General features: G+C 40.1%; 1 protein-coding gene, 1 long non-coding RNA gene and 1 pseudogene across 8 annotated transcripts in view; 2 read left to right on the forward strand and 1 right to left on the reverse strand.

Moving 5' to 3' along the window:
- lrch1 (leucine-rich repeats and calponin homology (CH) domain containing 1) overlaps positions 1–5,456 on the forward strand; it is a 101,073-nt gene extending 95,617 nt beyond the window's left edge. For 4 of the 7 annotated variants that reach the window (XM_071355130.1, XM_071355132.1, XM_071355133.1 and 1 more), the window contains one exon: positions 153–5,456. In XM_071355130.1, the coding sequence (XP_071211231.1) occupies positions 153–431 (279 nt within the window). In that variant the 3' untranslated portion in view covers positions 432–5,456. The remainder of the gene's footprint in view (positions 1–152) is intronic. The other 3 variants (XM_071355134.1, XM_071355138.1, XM_071355131.1) reach the window with 2 other exon arrangements.
- Positions 5,453–9,754, reverse strand: LOC139546585 (S-formylglutathione hydrolase-like; annotated as a pseudogene).
- A 376-nt stretch (positions 9,755–10,130) lies between these two features.
- Positions 10,131–10,878, forward strand: LOC139546586 (uncharacterized). The gene is made up of 2 exons (XR_011669256.1): positions 10,131–10,238; positions 10,527–10,878. It is a non-coding gene; the product is annotated as an uncharacterized lncRNA (long non-coding RNA).
- Positions 10,879–19,100: the final 8,222 nt, after the last annotated feature.

The raw sequence follows: 19,100 nt of genomic DNA on the forward strand, positions 1-19,100 counted from the left end.
ACTGGATTTCTCTTCTTCGTGTGCAATATCCATCGATGTTCCTCTGTGACCCCTTTCATCCATCTGTATCATTCTTTCCCCCGTTTTTCATTCTTCTCCTTTCATCTTCATTCACCTTGTATGTTTCCTCCTCTTCCTCCTTGGGCCCTCAGTCTTCCCTCTGCTCAGCTTATGACATCATCCAGTGTCACCTGCGGCCGATCCGTGTCACCGTGTGCGCCCTGGTCGCCATGGAGACCCCCACAGAGGGGCGAGACTCAGACAGACAGGGAGAGGTCCCAAACCCAAGCCCTGCCCCCGAGGCTTCTACACAGGTGGCCCAGGCTCCGCCTCCAGCATGGCAGCCGTGGGACCTGATTTGCTCGAGCCTGTTACACATGTTCTGTCTTCTCCTGCTGTTTGTGGCCTATAGCTGGAGTGAGCTGACGTAACACTACCTGTCAATCTCCTGTCAAAGCCCGCCCTCCTCTCAGCCCTGCCCCCCGCATGTCCCAACACTTCTCCTCCGCAATCCTCCTCCTCTTTTTCTTTAACGTCTTGTTTCTGTGCTCTTCTCCTCTGTCTGATTCACACACACAAGTGTCTCTCATACACAGATTGCAGATGCGCACCATTAAACTCCAATAAATACCGACTCACAACCTCACACACATGCATTCGTAAACTGTCCCCACCAATAACACACATTCCAACTGTTGAAAAGAATCCTGGCGCTTGTACACAAAAGTTACCTGAAGTCTCTACAACTCTTTGGCCAATGCGTCAAGTCAAGCCTGTCATGTGGGACTGTTCGTTTTATTAATGCCCTCCGGGGTCAGACACGTGGTCATACACACTGATTCCCCATGTGGTCATACAGTCTCTTGGTTCCATACAGCTTGTCTAGTTTGGGTCCAGTCCAGGTAAGCACAGAGCACTAGTAGAGCTCCTCCATCATGCTGGATTTTGGAGCTTTTTTGTTGCATTGGTCAGTCTCTTCGAGACTCATTAGATACAGTATAACAACTGTATTTACACATGTACGTCTGTTTGAAGGAAATGGCAACGCTCAATAGTAATGCCATCCACGAGACAAAGACACAACAAACAGTGTATAGGTTTGGACCTAATAAACACACCACTTATGACTAGACTGTAAAATGTCACACAGCACACTGTCACTAAATAAAGTTTAATAATCACGTCACTACTGCACCTCTCTACCGCTCAACCATCTACGTTACTCTCATTCTAATATAGTGTATTTATCCTGGGGTAGTTACATGACTACGGTTCAGTATGTATACTTTTTGGCCCAACTGTTGTACTATTCTGTTAAGCCATATATTCATTTTCTTATTTTAAAACCCCAAGAGGGTACATTGGATGGAAGTTTTATTTTACCCAACTTTCTTATTTCCAAGCACCTGGACTGAATAAAAGGTGTGAAAAGATCCATCATTTCTAAACATACAAACCATTTGCACATGCAAAATTACAGAACGGACTAATCTGGAGGTCTTATGTTGAAGGGCTAGTGAATATGATATGTGTTCAGTAATATGTGAACTGTACTAGAAGCGCATTCATTTAAATGAGAACTTTGATACTTTGAGGCCAGCAGTGCTGCTACTGTCCATTGATTGATGTATGTATGTCTGTAGTTGAATTTAAAGCAATGAGGGTTAACCTTCTTTTCTGACTTAATTTAAAAGCCATGGATGTAGTGTCCAAAATTGCCCCCAAACTGTCCATCTGTTTCTATCCATATTTTCCTTTTAACTCTGTTAGCTTATTCACTGTTGTCATGTCAACCTTGCCAGCGACTATGTTGGAGTGCAATTGGTTCGCCATTACTGTATACTATTAGTTGGGTGTGTTTTAACTCTTAGTCAGTGCTGATTTTGATGGACCTTGAGGCTTTTTCTGACTTGTATATCTGATGGTGTGAATGGAACAGGTAATAAATGTACAGTTTGGGGTTATTCTGTCTCTGTGTTGCTGTTCTCTGAAGGAGGATGATGAATTCAGTGCTGTTTCTTCATATAGGCTCTTCAGCATACTTCCACATAAACCTGTACTGTCTGTATGTTCACTCATCACCATAGTTGCATTGAGGTGTCTTTTTGATTTACTTGTTTTTTTCTGCCTCCTCGTCTCTCTCTTTCTGTCCCACTCGCTATCTCCTCTCCCTCCTCCCCGACTCTCGCTCGCTATCTCCTCTCCCTCCTCCCCCGACTCTCGCTCCCTCCTCCCTATCTCCTCTCCCTCCCTCTCTCTCTCTCTCTCTGTGTGGAACCTCGACAGGATAAGCTGTGTCTGCCTCATCACATACTAGAGGAGAAGGGTATGATCAAGGTGAGCGTGACGGTCCAGGCGCTGGTGGATGAGACCTCAACCAAGCAGGCTCTCTTCACGTGAGAGGGAAGGAGACCAACACACCAACATATAGACACACACCACTTAGTCTGTGGTTCATTTTGTCAAAGTGACGAACACAGTTGCCATTGTACCTCCTGAAATAGCCTTTTCCAAGGGACTGTAGCCTATATCTCAGTCTTCCTTTCGTGATTCTTACAACCATGGTTTGAAGTTATAATGTGATGCATGGGGCGCCCTAAAACACAGTAGTGGGCTGTACTAATGTGGATATTCGAAGCTGACAGAGGTGTCCACATTGATGGTTTTTAATTCTTACAGGAGTGCCCTGGTTTGTTATGGGAGCCTCCAGTACCCTTGGACACTCCTGTAGCTTGAACCCTGCCTACAACAACTTCTAGCATGCTGCACTGTGTATGATTGACTATGCATTTCATGGGCTGTCAGTTTCCACCCCTCTATTCCTAAAGCCAGGTATTATCACCCTCACTAATTTCAGACTAGACACCTAACACTCCAACATAGCGGTCTCTCTGCTACAGCTTCCCTATTTAAAGATATTTATAATAAATATGGCCAAGTGGTTGAGAGTTGTATCCATTGAAAAGAATCCCCTAAATATGTTTCTCTAATAGCTAATATATTTTAGGTATAGTTCTGTATACTGTATGTTTTACTTTGAATTTGTCTCTCACCTCGTCTGTAGAGGTTGAAATGTTGTCCTATGATTGTGGGAACCTGGTGTTTTTGAGTTGGAATCTGTGGGTATGTAACTCAGGGGAGGGTGTGGGCTTACTACACTGTTATGATCCATTCCGTAGACTGCTTATTTGTCAATGGTATTACTTGCGCGTGGTGTGTGTATGTGTGACTGCATGCGTGAGAGACAGAAGAAAAGAGTTCGATGGAATGAAAAAGAGCGAAGGAATGGGTTTGTATGTCCTAGTACATTCTATACTGCTAAATAGCCTCGAAGTGTCTGGTGATGCTGACCATGTCAGGTGGTCATGTAGGACCAGCAAAGTAACTGAAATGCATTCACTGATTTAGAGACACTGTTGGTAGCATCTGAAGAGTAGTGCTTGAGTGCCCAATATCCTACTACTACACAAACAGCAGAACACTCCAATATAAGCATACTAGGTGTGTGTGAGTGAGTGAGCGGTGGTGTCTTTTTTTTATTGTACAGATATAATGCATTTTCTACAGCTTGGTATCCAAAGCTTAAGCTTAGCAGTAAAATCAAACAATGTTTCACTGGATAGATTTGACAGTTGCCAAAACAACTAAACAGTTTTTTTTCAGAGCCACTTATGATCTAATGTCTTTAGTATGGTAATATCTTTTTTTATGAGAAGTGGTGATGTGAAGCTGTAATGTGATGATGGTTTGTGCAAGTGGGTTTCGTATTTAGAAAGTATTTCTAACTTTATTAATAGTATTTTTTTGATATTTTAGTTAAACTAACAGTCGCTGCCATACATAATCAGCCACACTCCTCAGGCAAAGTGAACAATCTCTTAGAATCAGGATCTGGAGTGATCTCGTTAACATAGCTACAATGCAAAGTAATAATATTTACAACAGTACTACAATTTATGTACAGCTAACTGCCAAAACCGCTTCAATGCACTTTAATGCACCTTGGCTGGATCTCTTGGAGGGATGCAACGCCATTCTTCCACAATTTGGTGTTTTGTTGATGGTGGTGGAAAACGCTGTCTCAGTCGCCTCTAGGATCTCCCATAAGTGTTCAATTGAGTTGAGATCTGGTGACTGACACACACGCACACTTAAAATGATGGGCAACTGGGAATTTTTCTATATGACCCTAAACAGGATGAGATGTTTTAATTGCTTAATTAACTCAGGAATCACACCTGTGTCGCAGCACCTGCTTTCAATATACTTTGTATCCCTCATTTACTCACGTGTTTCCTTTATTTTGTCAATTACCTGTATATAATGTAGCTTATATTTAATATAATTCACAATGCATAAATAAAATTTAAAAAATATGCACATTAATCTTACTTAAATACTCAAAGTAATTCCCTTTCCACTTAGCTAAATAGAACTACTAACGGGTAAAAATACCAGTATCCCCTTCTCCCAGTTCTAACGTTTCCTTCAATATTTTGATGATCGACCAGAGAGATGTGGAGACTGAAGGGAAATGTGACAGGGATATTTGTTAAGAGAAAGTTGCTGTGTAGTTTATTGTTTCACTTAGTCATTATGGAGGTTTGGGCCATGCGCTGCAAACCTTTTTAGAAACTTAACGAGGGGACTTTACATGAAAAGAGATCATTATTTTACTATTCATTGATTAGTCAGTCAATCCCTTTGACCTTTTGGGAGGTTGATGTTTATTGTCATGAATCTTGCCCTGGAGACAGAATTAAGGATTTCTGCTAGATGGGCCAGCTGCAAAGTCAAAGTTGTCTATTGAAAAAAGTCATGAAAAAATAAATAGTTTTTTTAAATGTATGGTTGGGCATTAGAGGGTTAGCAGTGTGGTTATGGTTCAAATCTGATGTTATGACTTTGTGGCTGTGCCAGCTAGTGACCACTGCAGAGCTGCCTGCAGAGCAAGATTCATGACAATAAATGCCAACCTGCCTTTGGGAGTGGCTGCGTGGCCTGAAATGATCTGCACTTTAAAAATAAGTATTTATAGTTTTGTTTTGGCAACTAACAAATCTGAGCTCCATTTTGATTTAGAAATGTGTGTACGGCATAATATGAAATTAATTTGAACTATATCATTGTGAGAAATGTTTTTACCACAGTGTAACTGTTGACTGCTGAGTGTTGAGCAGTTGTTTTCTACCTTTCTCTGTACATAGTCCTGAAAGCTTGTACTCAGTTTTGTACTCATGATTGGGAGGACATTGATTTTAAAGTGATGGTTTTTTTTGTATGTTTTTTTGCATTTTGATGTACCATGTACAATTTTGTACCTTTTGTCAAATTGGTGTATTTGTTGTACAGCAATTTGGATTTGATTGCATGAAACACCCCTTTAACGTCACCGTAACTGCTGTGAATACTGTATATATTTCTCATCACTTTGAGTAAAGACTATCTGAAGAAAACAGTCTTATGTTTGGTCTTTAGTCTACATGTGTTTTGTATTGGTCTCAGATGTCAGTGTGTGAGCCTAAGGTCATAAGATGGAAACAAATGTAATCAAAAGGAGTAACACTTTTTTTTTTTTTTCAGTTGGCGTGACCACGTGGGTGGCAAGCAAGCTCCTCTTAACAAACATCCTGCTCTCACTATTGTCTTTTTCTCAGCTTGACTCAACACAGCAGGTGTGTTCATTTCAGCTCACCAGGTGTATCAGGTTAATGTCAGTTCACCAGGCACCTACGTCTCTCTGTATGGGACAGGTGAATAGTAGCAGGTGCACAGTTGGGAGGAGAAAGCCTGGTTGGGTTCTGGTCCAGCAGTCATGGTCTTAAGTGTTGAGGAACTTGGCGTGGTGCTTAATGTGGTCGTTGATGAAGAAGTAGCTATGGTCGTAGCCCTTACAATAACACTGTTCATCTGGTACAATACACAATAATTCCAAACTAAAGTACAGGACATTAATCGCTCTGGATAAGAGCGTCTGCTAAATGACTTAAATGTAAATGTAATTAAATTGTTAAATATCAAACAGTTGCTGTAGTTGGCCACTGGGTGGAAGCACTGACCGGCTGCAGCCTGAACACCACAGGGATCTTCTCTGAGCAGGAGGCGATCAGGTTGTCAGGAAGTAAATGACTGGCCGACAGGAACTGATCATCACTGCCCTGGTCGATCAGGATGTCCAGCTGAGGGCCGGAGTAGGATGCTGCCAGCACCGTGACATCATACGCCTGGAGAGCGGGATGATTCCATTTATTGGTCTGGAATTCTATTCCGCCAGCAGGGATCTCTAGTTGGTGTTTAGTGTGAATTGATCCCTTTGAATTGTTCAACCCCCCCCCAGGCCCATACTATACCTCCCAGGCTTTCTTGTCTTTTTCCAGGTACCCATTGAAGGCCTTCTGGCTGGGGTTGCAGATGGTGGCAAACAACAGACACAGACTGTAGAGAGGGGTGGGGGCTTCATTCACATGTGTATATTACATAATGACTATATCATGAGTTGTAAGACTGACTTGCCATGCCTTGTATTTTCCAGGGTTTTTCAGGGCTCCGTGTCCCCCTCATGGAGTGGCCAGAAATAGACATCTTCTCTGGGTCAGTGGGGAAGTTAGCGTTGATCAAATGAGAGTTGAGAGAAGAAGAAAAAAGAACAAAGAGACCAGGGGAGAGTTGTATCAGGGGATTCACAATCGTAAATGCTATTATCATGTGACCCACACACCTCTGTGACGTAGGCGTACATGCGGTAGTTGCTCTTCCAGGGCTCCTGGGTGGCGTTGACATAGAAACCAGCCCCTGTGCCAAAGTCCCAGCTCTCATCTTTACCCTCGATGTTACAACCACCTGAACACCACAGAAAGAGAGGGAACAAGTGAGGGTGGGAGTGATAAGTGTGTGCGCGGTTGGTCGTAAGTGGGCTGGTGTCTGGTGCAACGATGATGATTCCATGCTCAGAAGCTGCCTGCTGACTGCCAGCATTGGTGATGAAGTTCTGCTCCATGCAAGTCAATCCTGGTTAGTACAGACACAGTAACATTCTCAGAGTCAAATCCATAGAGATACTGTGTGTTTATCTGCAGATGGAAGTTCACCATACATTATGTTAGTTTGTAGAACTCACCTGAGAGCCAGTACAAGACAGAAGACACTTCCCATTCTCAGCCTTGGGAGGCAGGTAGATGGCAAAATTCATTTTACACTTGAGCTCAGTGCTGGACAAAGAGATGCATTATGTTACATTTATAGTTTTCCACCTAAGGTGGATTCGAAATCAATGGTATATAATATATAAAACGACATTAATTCAAAAACGATGTAGTGTGCTGCATTGATGTATTACAAATGTGGCTATAGTCACGCGAGATTTACCTTCTGGTAGCCACTTGAGGGCCATAGTTCAGTTATCTTTATTGGAATTCTTTCAAAAATCTTGCTGCAGAAGTTTTGGTTAAAATATAACATTGCATTTTTTTTAAACTACTACTAGAATGTTATGCATGCTAAAAATGAAAGTCGCGGCTCATAGTCCACAACTGCATGCAAAATTAGAATAGGAAATTGTTCTAATGTCATTGGACAGCCAGGGCAGAGGACTCGACCAAGAAGGGACCAACCAAGAAGAGGGTCCCAAAACAACACTAGCTATATACCAGCCACATGAAGACTTCCGGTTTTCGGATTTTGCTTTCAAAATAAAGGTTGGTGATAAAACGCTATGCGTATGATACAAAATAAATATTTTTTTGAGCTTTGCAATCAATGCATGTTAAAATTCTGTATTTTTTTTTTTTAAATGAACAATTATAAATACAATGGATAAAATCTAAACTAAACTACTAAATATAAACTACTTTATGTAAGATAAATAAAGCCTATATGGTGGAGCTTAAGTAAATGAATGTCAAGAACATAATATACAATTCATTATATTGATTGTATGAGTCTTGTTTATTTATTGGTGCTATTGTTCAAGGATGCAATTTTGAAATGTAATGTTTAAGAAACGTATTGCTGTATTTTTGTTGTATTGCACAAACAAATTGCACTGTACAGGAAAAAATATAAGATTGTGTCTATCTCACTAGGGTCCCTAGAATACAAATCAGATGTGTTTGAACAAAAAGCTAAGTAATAGGAAGTGTTGCAGGACTTTTTCTGTGGTCAAACAGCTTAAAATTGGGTGACTGGACACTATGTACAAATGTACAGGAGAAACTATTATTTGTGCCGATGTTTCATTCTCAATTTTTTTCTTTCAGTAATTGCAGTGAATTGATTTAATCAGAATCCAAAAAGTTATTTATTTGTGCGTTGTTCAGATTTTATGTTTCTCAACACTGATGTATCTAGTCCAATGCCACTTCTGTTCTGAGCGGCCAAACATCGGAGGTCGGCGTTGGCTATTAATTCCCTGTGCACCTTATATGCGGCAGTATTATGTAATGGCAATGCAAATTGGTCCGTCTCTGGAGCTCGAAATGGTCTTTATATCATCTTCATCTGAATGTATGATATCGCCTGAATATGAGACATGGAAATCTAGTGCATTCGCAGAGTCCAGAATAACTCATTTTATCTTGCATGAAGAATGGCTACAGTATCCATTTATTTTAAGGTACGTCTTTTTATATCCTTTTCTGAGCCACTGAAAATTGATATCGAAAATGTACTACCCAGTAAGGATGGGACTCTTTAATCTTTCCTGCAAATAGGCTTACCCATGAAAACTTTTTGAAATACCTACCACTTCAAAGTTTGCCTCATCTGACAAAGCACATTTCAATGTATCCTCGCTTATTTCAATGTATCCTCACTTATTTCAAAGTATCCTCGATTATTTCAATGTATGCTGCTCATCTGGCTCAGTTGTCAGAGTTTATGATTTCCTCATCTGATAAACCTCTAACACAACTTTGTCTCAAAGTGCTAGTTTCATTCCCAATGTCTTGGGAATTAAAATGAACACTCTTACATCGGCACCACTGACATTTCCTCATACGAACTCTTGGCCACATCAGGATGAATGTAGCAGGTTCTTTATCCTCAAAAGTGTATACATTTTGCATATTAAGTTTTGCAGTTGACATTTCCTCATTTAAACTCTCCACAGGCAATAGGTTTAGAACCTGAGCCTCATTTACATGATCTGTTTGTACCATTTTGTTTAATTTCACCTTGTTGTCACTAGCAATATAATGTATAAATGTGTCACAGTTGTGTAGATATGACAGTCTATCTTTGTTGCAGTCTTTGAAGAAGTTGGCTTCTTAACTAATCACCTGTTAATAATCGGTATTTGGCACCTCCATTAGCGCAAGGCAAGTGCATGAAAGTCGTGTATGGAATGGCATTTTATTTCACAGTAGCTAAAAACATGTTTTTACTGTTAAGGTGTTTTGTGTTTCCAACTGATATTCAACAGAAAAACAGTAAATGTATTTATTGTTTTGAAATTAATATAACATGCAGGATTAAATGTAGACATTACAAGAGACTGAACATTTTGGTTAGTAGAACCCCAACTGAGTATTTTCCACCCCAGTTTATTTGCAATTATAAAAATATTACATCACATTAATATGCTTTTGGGTCACATATTTGCCATGTATTTGGAGATAGGCTGACAGTGACAACTCAAAGTGTAGCTGTCCATGGTGCAAATGTCAACATAAAACTTCCTATGACCTGTTTTGTATTGTAGGGATTCTAGTGAGTAGACTGGACCCTGGTTTTATGGACACATAATCTATTGTTTTCCCTGTACAGTGCTATATTTGTAACATATAGTGTCCAGGCAACCCACTTTAAGCTGTTTGACCACAGTAAAAGTCCAGAAACCCATGACATGACATAATATATACATTCTACAGACCCTAGTGAGTATTCCCTACAATACTTTTACTATGGCACTAATAGTTTTTGCTCTATATGTCAATATGATTCCATATTCAGTGATTTGCATTGTGGCCATTTATTTGACCTTGGAACATGTTTTAAAACCCAAATTGATTCAACGTTAATGTGTAGACAATTATAAATGGAAGTTTTTGACACGTTTCTACTGTTACGTGGGGGACTTTTATTTTGAATGTTTCCGAAATTCCCTGACCCGGAAGTACTTTTCTTTTAGCGTTGCTGACGATACGCTGATCAATACAGTCAACGCTCTAGGTAGCCAACTTGAACAATAACATCTGCAAAAAGCACCAACTTGAACGTATGCAGCATCTGAAAAGCACTAGGTAAACTCACGGGGCTAAAAGTCTTAAGAGGATGAGCATGCAGCTACTGTAAATTACAGACAGAACGTGCAACATTGTATAGGTTTATGTATAGCTGTCTGGCCTATTCTAGCCATTTCTATCCTATAAGCAAGCTGCAATTTTGCATGTTCCCGTAACTTGTACTTTGTGATTATAGCTAGATACACTGAAAATAATGATATATGATGTACACTGACATACCTTGTTTAAATTACGACTGAAGGGAATAACTTCACTTTGGCTACTTCCCCACTGTTTGGGTTCCAGAGTTCAGCGTGTGGTTAACGTAAGACGTCATGAGGACGCATCCCCTTCCATCTCCATTCTACAAGTATATGACGACAAGCCACCGAAGGGTGGCGCTGTTGTCTAAGAAAAGTTGCGAGGCCCCTGAGTAAACTGTAAAACTATTGCTATGTCTCCCTGTTGAAAAACATAACTATTTAAAAATGTATGACTTAAAAAAGGAAGCAAATAGTAGCATGATCTATTCTCTGTTCATCAGAGTCTGTCTGCCTGCCTTACTAATTATTATGTATTATTCTTTTAAATATTATGTAAAATGTGTTTTACTTGTCTGATTCACTTCCTGTAATTAAACCATTAAACTAAAATCATGTACTACCAGATAGCAATTGCTTCCTGGAATAAACAATGCTTACATTTATGCTAGGACTAGGCCCACATGAGTGCCACTGGGCAAAAACTGGTTGAATCAACATTGTTTCTACTTCATTTCAACTAAAAATATTCCATGTGATTCCATTGAATCAATGTGGAAAACTGATTACATTTTCAAAAGTCATCAACGTAAGGGAATTTAGTCTTTTTCACCCAACTTTGAACCTAAATCCAATGACATGTTGACATTTTGTGTTGATTTCAAGTTAAATTCACGTTAGTTGACAACTCAATCAAATATAAATCAAAACTAGATGTGGAACTGACATCTGTGCCCAGTGGGTCATCTCCCCGAATGCAATCAGGGCTGGCGGTAATACGTTATATTAGTACCTGTATTAACACGCCTCATCCAAAAACAAATTGGAACCTTGGAATAACAAGAAGCTCGCTGGAGCGAGATGACGTTAATCAGCAGAATAATTAGCTCTCTCCAATATAATGTGTCTTACAGACCTGAGGTCATTTAAGTTGCTGCAGCATAATCAAAGTGGAAATGCTCATCAGCTCAAAATAAACCTTGCTCGGCTACAGTCTAGTTTGAAGAAGCCATCAGCCATCTCGCTGTTGTGGATGGTTGAATGATCCTCATTCGCCAGCACTTTTGTTGGTGACATGCATTCTGCGTAAAAGTGTCAAGTAGCCATTTGGATTGAGGGCCCTTCTCTTGTCAAATAAGGTTCTTTATGATTATGCAGCTGGGCATGTGCTTGTATATGAATCCTTTACAGTGACTTCAGAAAGTATTCACACCCCTTGACTTTTTCCACATTTTGTTGTGTTACAGCCTGAATTTAAATTTGATAAAAATGAAGATTTTTTGGTCAACGTGAAATTATGATATTTTCGAAAATTTTACAAATCAATTCAAAATGAAAAGCGGAAATGTCTTTAGTCAATAAGTATTCAAGCCATTTGTTATGGCAAGCATAAATAAGTTCATGAGTAAACATTTGCTTAACACGTCACATAAGTTGCAATAATAATGTTTAACAGTGAATTTCAAACACAGATTCAAAGACAAAGTCCAAGGAGGTTTTGCAGTGCCTCGCACAGAAGGGCACCTATTGGTAGATGGGCCAAAAATAAACAGACATTGAATATCCCTTTGAGCATAGTGAAGTTATTAATTACACTATGGATGGTGTATCAATACACCCAGTCCTAACTCAGTTGCCGGAGAGGAAGGAAACCACTCAGGGATTTCACCACGAGGCCAATGGTGACTTTAAAACAATTACAGATTTTAATGGCTTTGATAGGAGAAAAGTGAGGATGGATCAACAACATTGTATTTACTCCACAATACAAACCTAACTGACTGAGTGAAAAGAAACATATATCCTGTTTTTAACAATGCACTAATGTAATACTGTCAAAAATGTGGTAAAGCAATACATTTTTTGTCCTGAATACAAAGTGTTCAAATCTAATACAACACATTACTGAGTACCACTCTCCATATTTTCAAGCAATAGTGGTGGCTGCATCATGTTATTGGTATACTTGTAATTGTTAATGACTGGAGAGTTTTTTCAGGATAAAAAAGGAAACAGAATGGAGCTAAGCACAGGCAAAATCCCAGAGGAAAACATGGTTCAGTCTGCTTCCCACCAGACACTGGAGAAGAATTCACCTTTCAGCAGGACAATAACCTACTATAAAACACAAGGCCAAATCTACACTGGAGTTTCTTACCAAGAAGGCAGTGAATGTTCCTGAGTGGCCGAGTTACAGTTTTGACTTAAATCTACTTGAAAATCTATGGCAAAACCTGAAAATGGTTGTCTAGTAATGATCAACAACCAATTTGACAGAGCTTGAAGAATTTTGAAAATAATAATGGGCAAATGTTACACAATCCAGGTGTGGAAAGCTCTTAGAGACTTACCCAGAAAGACTCACAGCTGTAATCGCTGCAAAAGGTGTTTCTAAAAAGTATTGACTCTGGGGTATGAATACTTATGTTAATGAGAAATTATTCATATAATTATAAAACATGTATATATATAGTATATATATATAGTTGTGCAAGTGTTGGTCCCATGTTTCATGAGCTGAATAAAAGATCCCAGAATTTTTCCATATGCACAAAAAGCTTATTTCTCTCAAATGTGGTGCAGAAATTAGTTTACATCTCTATTAGTGAACATTTCTCCTTTGCCAAGATAATCCATCCACCTGACAGGTGTGGCATATCAAGAAGCTGATTAAACAGCATGATCATTACACAGGTGCACCTTATGCTGGGGACAATAAAACACCAATCTAAAATGTGCAGTTTTGTCACACAACTCAATGCCACAGATGGCTCATGTGTTGAGGGAGCGTGCAATTGGCACGTTTATGTAGTGTATCAACATCTTACATAATGTATGGAGTCAATATGAGACAAAAAATATGTAAATATCCATCTCAATATCACGCATTATGGGTAATACTTAAGATATGAATACATTAACATGTGTGACATGGAATGTCAATGGAATTGTGCAGCCAGAGAAAATAATTAAGGTATGTTCTTATTTTAAAAAGAAAACATCAGTTTTTTACAAGAAACTCATCTATCAGCATTAGAAAGTGAAAGGTTTGGGTGCGCTTGAGATGGATTGGCGTTCTCTTCCACTGACTCCTCAAGATTCAGAGGAGTATCAATTCTCATTAATAAAAAGAGTCCCATTTAAGTCTACATAAATTACAACTGACCCAAATGGACGTTTTAAAATGATAAAAGGAAACCTGTCACAAGAAAAAGTAACTTTATTGACTTGCTATTGCCCAAATGAAGACGACCCAAAATGAATTAACGACTTTATACTAAAATGATCTCAATGTTACAGGAATATTATATGGCGGGGGATTTTAACTGTGTGTCGGATGCAACTTTAGCCAAGTCATCAACTTAACTATACTCTTTTCCTAACATGACCTGTGTTGCTCAGCTGGTGGCGCTTAGAACGCCAGGGATGGGTGTTCCACAGTTTCTGTGTTGTTGTGGGTTTGTATGTGTGTGTATTTCAGGAAATGGCTTCCTGGATTCTAAGCAGCTGATTGGTCGGCCCCATCGCAGGGGATACAGCTGTCTCTGCAATTACCAACTCCTTCTCCAGCTTGATAAGAGCCAGTGTTCCTTCCCCAGGGAAGAGAGCTTCTTTTTATGTCCTGCGTTGATTGTTGTGGTGGTCAGTAAAGGTTTTATGGATATTATTATGTAGCCGCTCCTTCTGAGGTATGTGTATGCCAATAGGACTTAGTGTTTTTTGGTAATTGAAATGTTTCACTTAAAGTATTAGTAATTATTCTGTTTCATTTGTTCCCAGGGGAGGAAGGGGGACGCACCTTGGTAGTGTTTAAGCAAGAGTCCAGCGGGCATACATAACCCGTAGTAGTTAATCTGTCTATGCACACTAGGTAAAACCTGGGCGGACCACCCCCTGTATTTTGGTTAGCGCGCCAGGTTGTGCTAAAGGTTAGGTAAGTAGTGGGAAGGCAGGTAAGGTAGGAGAGGGAGCTCTTTAACTTTAACTTTCTTTGCTTTGATTCCATCCAGCCCCTTTTCCCCACTTTCCCGTGTTAAGGAATAAATAAATTCCCTGTAAACTGTATTTTTCTCTGTCTCTGTCGTCCTTCCCCGCACCTACGTTCAAATACTTTTTCACTCCACGGGGAGTTGAGATGTAGCGGGTTGTCGCGTTCCCTCCAAGAGGCGTACGTAACAGTGTTCTATTACCACATGGGACCAGTATGACAAATGGATGCACTGTAAGTTTCTCTGGATAAGGGTGTCTGCTAAATTACAAAAATGTAAATGTCTAAGGCAGGAGTGTCAAACTCAGAGGGCAGAGTGTCTGCGGGTTTATGGTTTTTCCTTTTATTTAAGACCTAAACAACCAGGTGAGGGTAGTTCCTTAATACTTAATTACCTTAATTAATCCAACAAGTACAAGGGTGGAGCGAAATCCGCAGACACTCTGCCCTCCGTGGAATGAGTTTGACACATGTGGTCTAGGGTATTAAACCACAACATCAAAGAGATGGGTCTATGTGAACTGTGGAGATATAAACATCCAACTGAAAAACAATGCTCCTATTACTCTCATGCCCACAACTCATATTAAAGAATGAACTTTTTTAATGTAAACTTTTTTTAAATTGACTGTCTTTTTAAATTTAATACCTTAGAATAATTACAGACCATAGCCCATTGTATTTCACGTTTATGCTTAAACCTCCTATGCCAATATCAAAGACTTCACAATTCAGCACGATGTTACTTGGAGATAAAGCGTTTACCTCATATCTCAACACACAGACATGTTTTTGGAAATATGCTCAACGGCCAGTTTATTAGGTACTGGGTCGGACCCCCCTTTGCCTCCAGAACAGTCTGAATTATTCAGGGAATTTTACAAGGTGTCGGAAACTTTCCATAGGGATCTTAGTCTATGCTGACGCGATGGCATCACACAGTTGCTGCAGATTGGACGGCTGGACATTTATGCTGTGAACAGCCCGTTCCATCTCATCCCAAAGATTCTCTATTGGGTTGAGGTCTGGGGACTGTGCAGGACACTCAAGTAAACTGAACTTGCTGTCATGTTCCAGACAATGTTTTTCCACTCCTCAATTGTTCAGTGTTGGTGATCGCGTGTCCACTGGAGCCGTTTCTTAATATTTTTAGCTGATAGGAGTGGAACCCAGTTTGGTCGTCTGCTGCAATAGCCCATCCGTGACAGGATCGAGGCGTTGAGTGCTCCGAGATGCCGTTGTGCACACCACTATTGTACTGTGCCATTCTTTCTCTGTTTGTGGCCCGCCTGTTAGCTTGCACGATTCTTGACATTCTTCTTAGACCTGGCACCGACAATCATACCACGCTCAAAGTCGCTTTGGTCACTCGTTTTGCCCATTCTACTGAATGCCTCGATGCCCGTCTGCCTGTTTTATATAGCAAGCCACGGCCACATGACTCACTGTCTGTAGGATCGATGCATTTTCGTGAACAGGGTGGTGTACCTAATAAACTTGCTGGTGAGTGTAATTGTAGATAATGAAGTATGCCCTACTGTTGTGTGGGAAGCTCTTAAAGCATATATGAGAGGTTGTATCATCTCTTACTCTTCACATAAGAAAAAGAAGACCAAAAAGAGTTTGAAATAATAGAACAGAAAATCCACGACTTAGATAGACATGTTGACATCCATCAACAGTGTTGACATCCATCAACACTTTGAAGCTTGAATATAGCATAATAAACACCTGCTCTGCAGAGACTGCTGCCCTGAAATCCAAACAACAATATGTTGAGCAAGGTGAAAGGGATGGATAATGCTTGCTTGGCAAATTTAGAAAGAGGAGGAGGAAAGTATTATCCATAGCATTAAAACCCCCAGATAGTACCATAACAATGGATTTTTCTGAAATTAGCTCAGTCTTTAAAACATTTGATCAAAAACTGTATCAATCCGGAAACAAAAGTTCAAAGAAATATATAGACAATTTCTTTAATATTCTACAAAATGGGAAATTTCCTGGTAATGATGGATTCCCAGTGGAATTTTACAGACACTTTCATCCCAAATGACTAAGCCTATGTTACTTATGCTCACAGCAGCTCTAGTGAAAAATGAACTTCCCCAATCACTGTGTTTGGCTACAATCGCCCTACTTAAAAAGAAAGAAAGAACAATTGGACAAATCTCTGATCCATTTAAGTTATCAAAAAGGACAAGACAGGGATTCCCTGTGTCCAGTTATTGATTTGCTTTAGCCACAGAACCCCTAGCATCAATAATCAGAACATAAGGCTCAATCCGGGGAATAGAGATTGGCGGAGAACAACATGTAATATCATGACATTTTACTGTATTTATCTGAACCAGAACATTGCCTGTCATTTATTTTGCAACTGTTGGACACATATGGTGCTGTATCAGGATTCAAAGTGAAATAATGCCCATTTCTAATTGACCTTTCAAGCTTCAAAAGTAGATTTAAGTGGAAATGGACAAAGACATGTTAAGTACCTGGGTGTATTGATACAATGCAATTTGGAGGAGACCTATAAAATCAATGACTTTCCTTTAATGGATAAGATTGAATCTGATGTTCAGAGATGGAGAACTCTCCCTATTTCTATGTTAGGTAGGGTCAAGATAATACACATATTTTTATTAATATATTACTAAGTGTGATTCTAAGCCTTACCATTATCAATCCCATCCAACTTCTTTAAGAAAATAAATGGCCTACTCTCCAACTTTATTTGGAATGGAAAGACCTCAAGAGTCAAATTGAATGTTTTACACTTACCCTATAAAGCTGGAGGTCTTGGACTACCTCATTTGAAAATGTATTACTGAGCCGCACAAATGCGTTGAAAAAATACTGAAAGAAGCTGCAACGCCAATGAAGTTGATTGCCAAGTTCCATCAAGGGTTGATTTAACCTCTACCGGATATCTCAGAACCTATAACGAAATATGGGAAACAGATCTCTTTTTTAGTGGGTAGATCAGATTTAATATTGCAGAGAGATTGTAGTTTCCATCAATGTAATTGTCTGCGTTATTTCCAATCCCCCATATAATAAAAAATTTGGATAATTATACAGTGCATTTGGTTAAAGTATTCAGACCCCTGGACTTTTTCCACATTTTGTTACGTTATTTAAATTCTAAATTATTTTTTTCCCTCATCAATCTACAAACAATACCCCATAAATGACAAAGTGAAAACAGGTTTTTAGACCCTTTCAGACCCTTTGCAATGAAACTCGAAATTGAGCTCAGGTCCATCCTGTTTCCATTGATCATCCTTGAGATGTTTCTACAACTTGGAGTCCACCTGTGGTAAATTCAATTGCTTAGACATGATTTGTAAAGTCGCACACCTTTCTATATAAGGTCCCACAACTGACAGTGCAATTCAGAGCGAAAGCCAAGCCATGAGGTCGAAGGAATTGTTTGTAGAGCTCCGAGACAGGATTGTGTCGAGGCACAGATCTGTGGAAGGGTACCAAAAAATGTCAGCAGCATTGAAGGTGGCCAAGAACATAGTTGCCCCCATAATTCTTAAATGGAAGAAGTTTGGAACCACCGACACTCTTCCTAGAGCTGGCCGCACGGCCAAACCGAGAAATAAGAGGAGAAGGACCTTGACCAGGGAGGTGACCAAGAACCCGATGGTCACTCTGACAGAGCTCCAGAGTTCCTCTGTAGGTGGGAGAACCTTCCAAAAAGACAACCATCGCTGGAGCACTCCACCAATCAGGCCTTCATGGTAGAGTTGCCAGACAGAAGCCACTCCTCAGTAAAAGAAACATGACAGCCCACTTGGAGTTTGCCAAAAGGCACCTAAAGGACTGTCAGACCATGAGAAACAAGATTCTCTGGTCTGATGAAACCAAGATTGAACTCTTTGGCCTGAATGCCAAGCGTCACATCTGGGGGAAACCTGACACCAACCCTACGGTGAAGCATGGTGGTGGCAGCATCATGCTGTGGGGATGTTTTTCAGCAGCAGGGACCGGGAGACTAGTCAGGATCAAGGGAACGATGAACGGAGCAAAGTACAGAGAGATCCTTCATGAAAACCTGCTCTAGAGCACTCAGGACCTCAGACTGTGGTGAAGGTTTACTTTCCAACAGGACAACGACACTAAGCACACAGCCAAGACAATGCAGGGGTGGCTTCAGGACAAGTTTCTGAATGTCCTTGAGTGGCCCAGCCAAATGCTGGACTTGAACCCGATCGAACATCTCTGGAGAGACCTGAAAATAGCTGCGCAGCGATGCTCCCCATCCAACCTGAAAGAGCTTGAGAGGATCTGCAGAGAAGAATGGGAGAAGCTCCCCAAATACAGGTGTGCCAAGCTTGTAGCGTCATATCCAAGAAGACTCGAGGCTGTAATAGCTGCTAAAGGTGCTTCAACAAAGTTCAAGGCTTTATTGGCATGGGAAACATATGTTAATATTGCCAAAGCAAGTGAAGTAGATAATATGCAAAAGTTAAATAAACAATAAAATGAACAGCAAGCATTACACTCACAGAAGTTCTGAGTAAAGGGTCTGAAAGTACTGAGTAAAGGGTCTGAATACTTACGTAAATGTGATATTTCTGTTGTTTTTTATACTTTTGCAAACATTTCTAGAAACCTGTT

The sequence above is a fragment of the Salvelinus alpinus genome, chromosome 20, assembly GCF_045679555.1.
Source record: "Salvelinus alpinus chromosome 20, SLU_Salpinus.1, whole genome shotgun sequence".
In the NCBI taxonomy this organism is placed as follows: domain Eukaryota; kingdom Metazoa; phylum Chordata; class Actinopteri; order Salmoniformes; family Salmonidae; genus Salvelinus; species Salvelinus alpinus.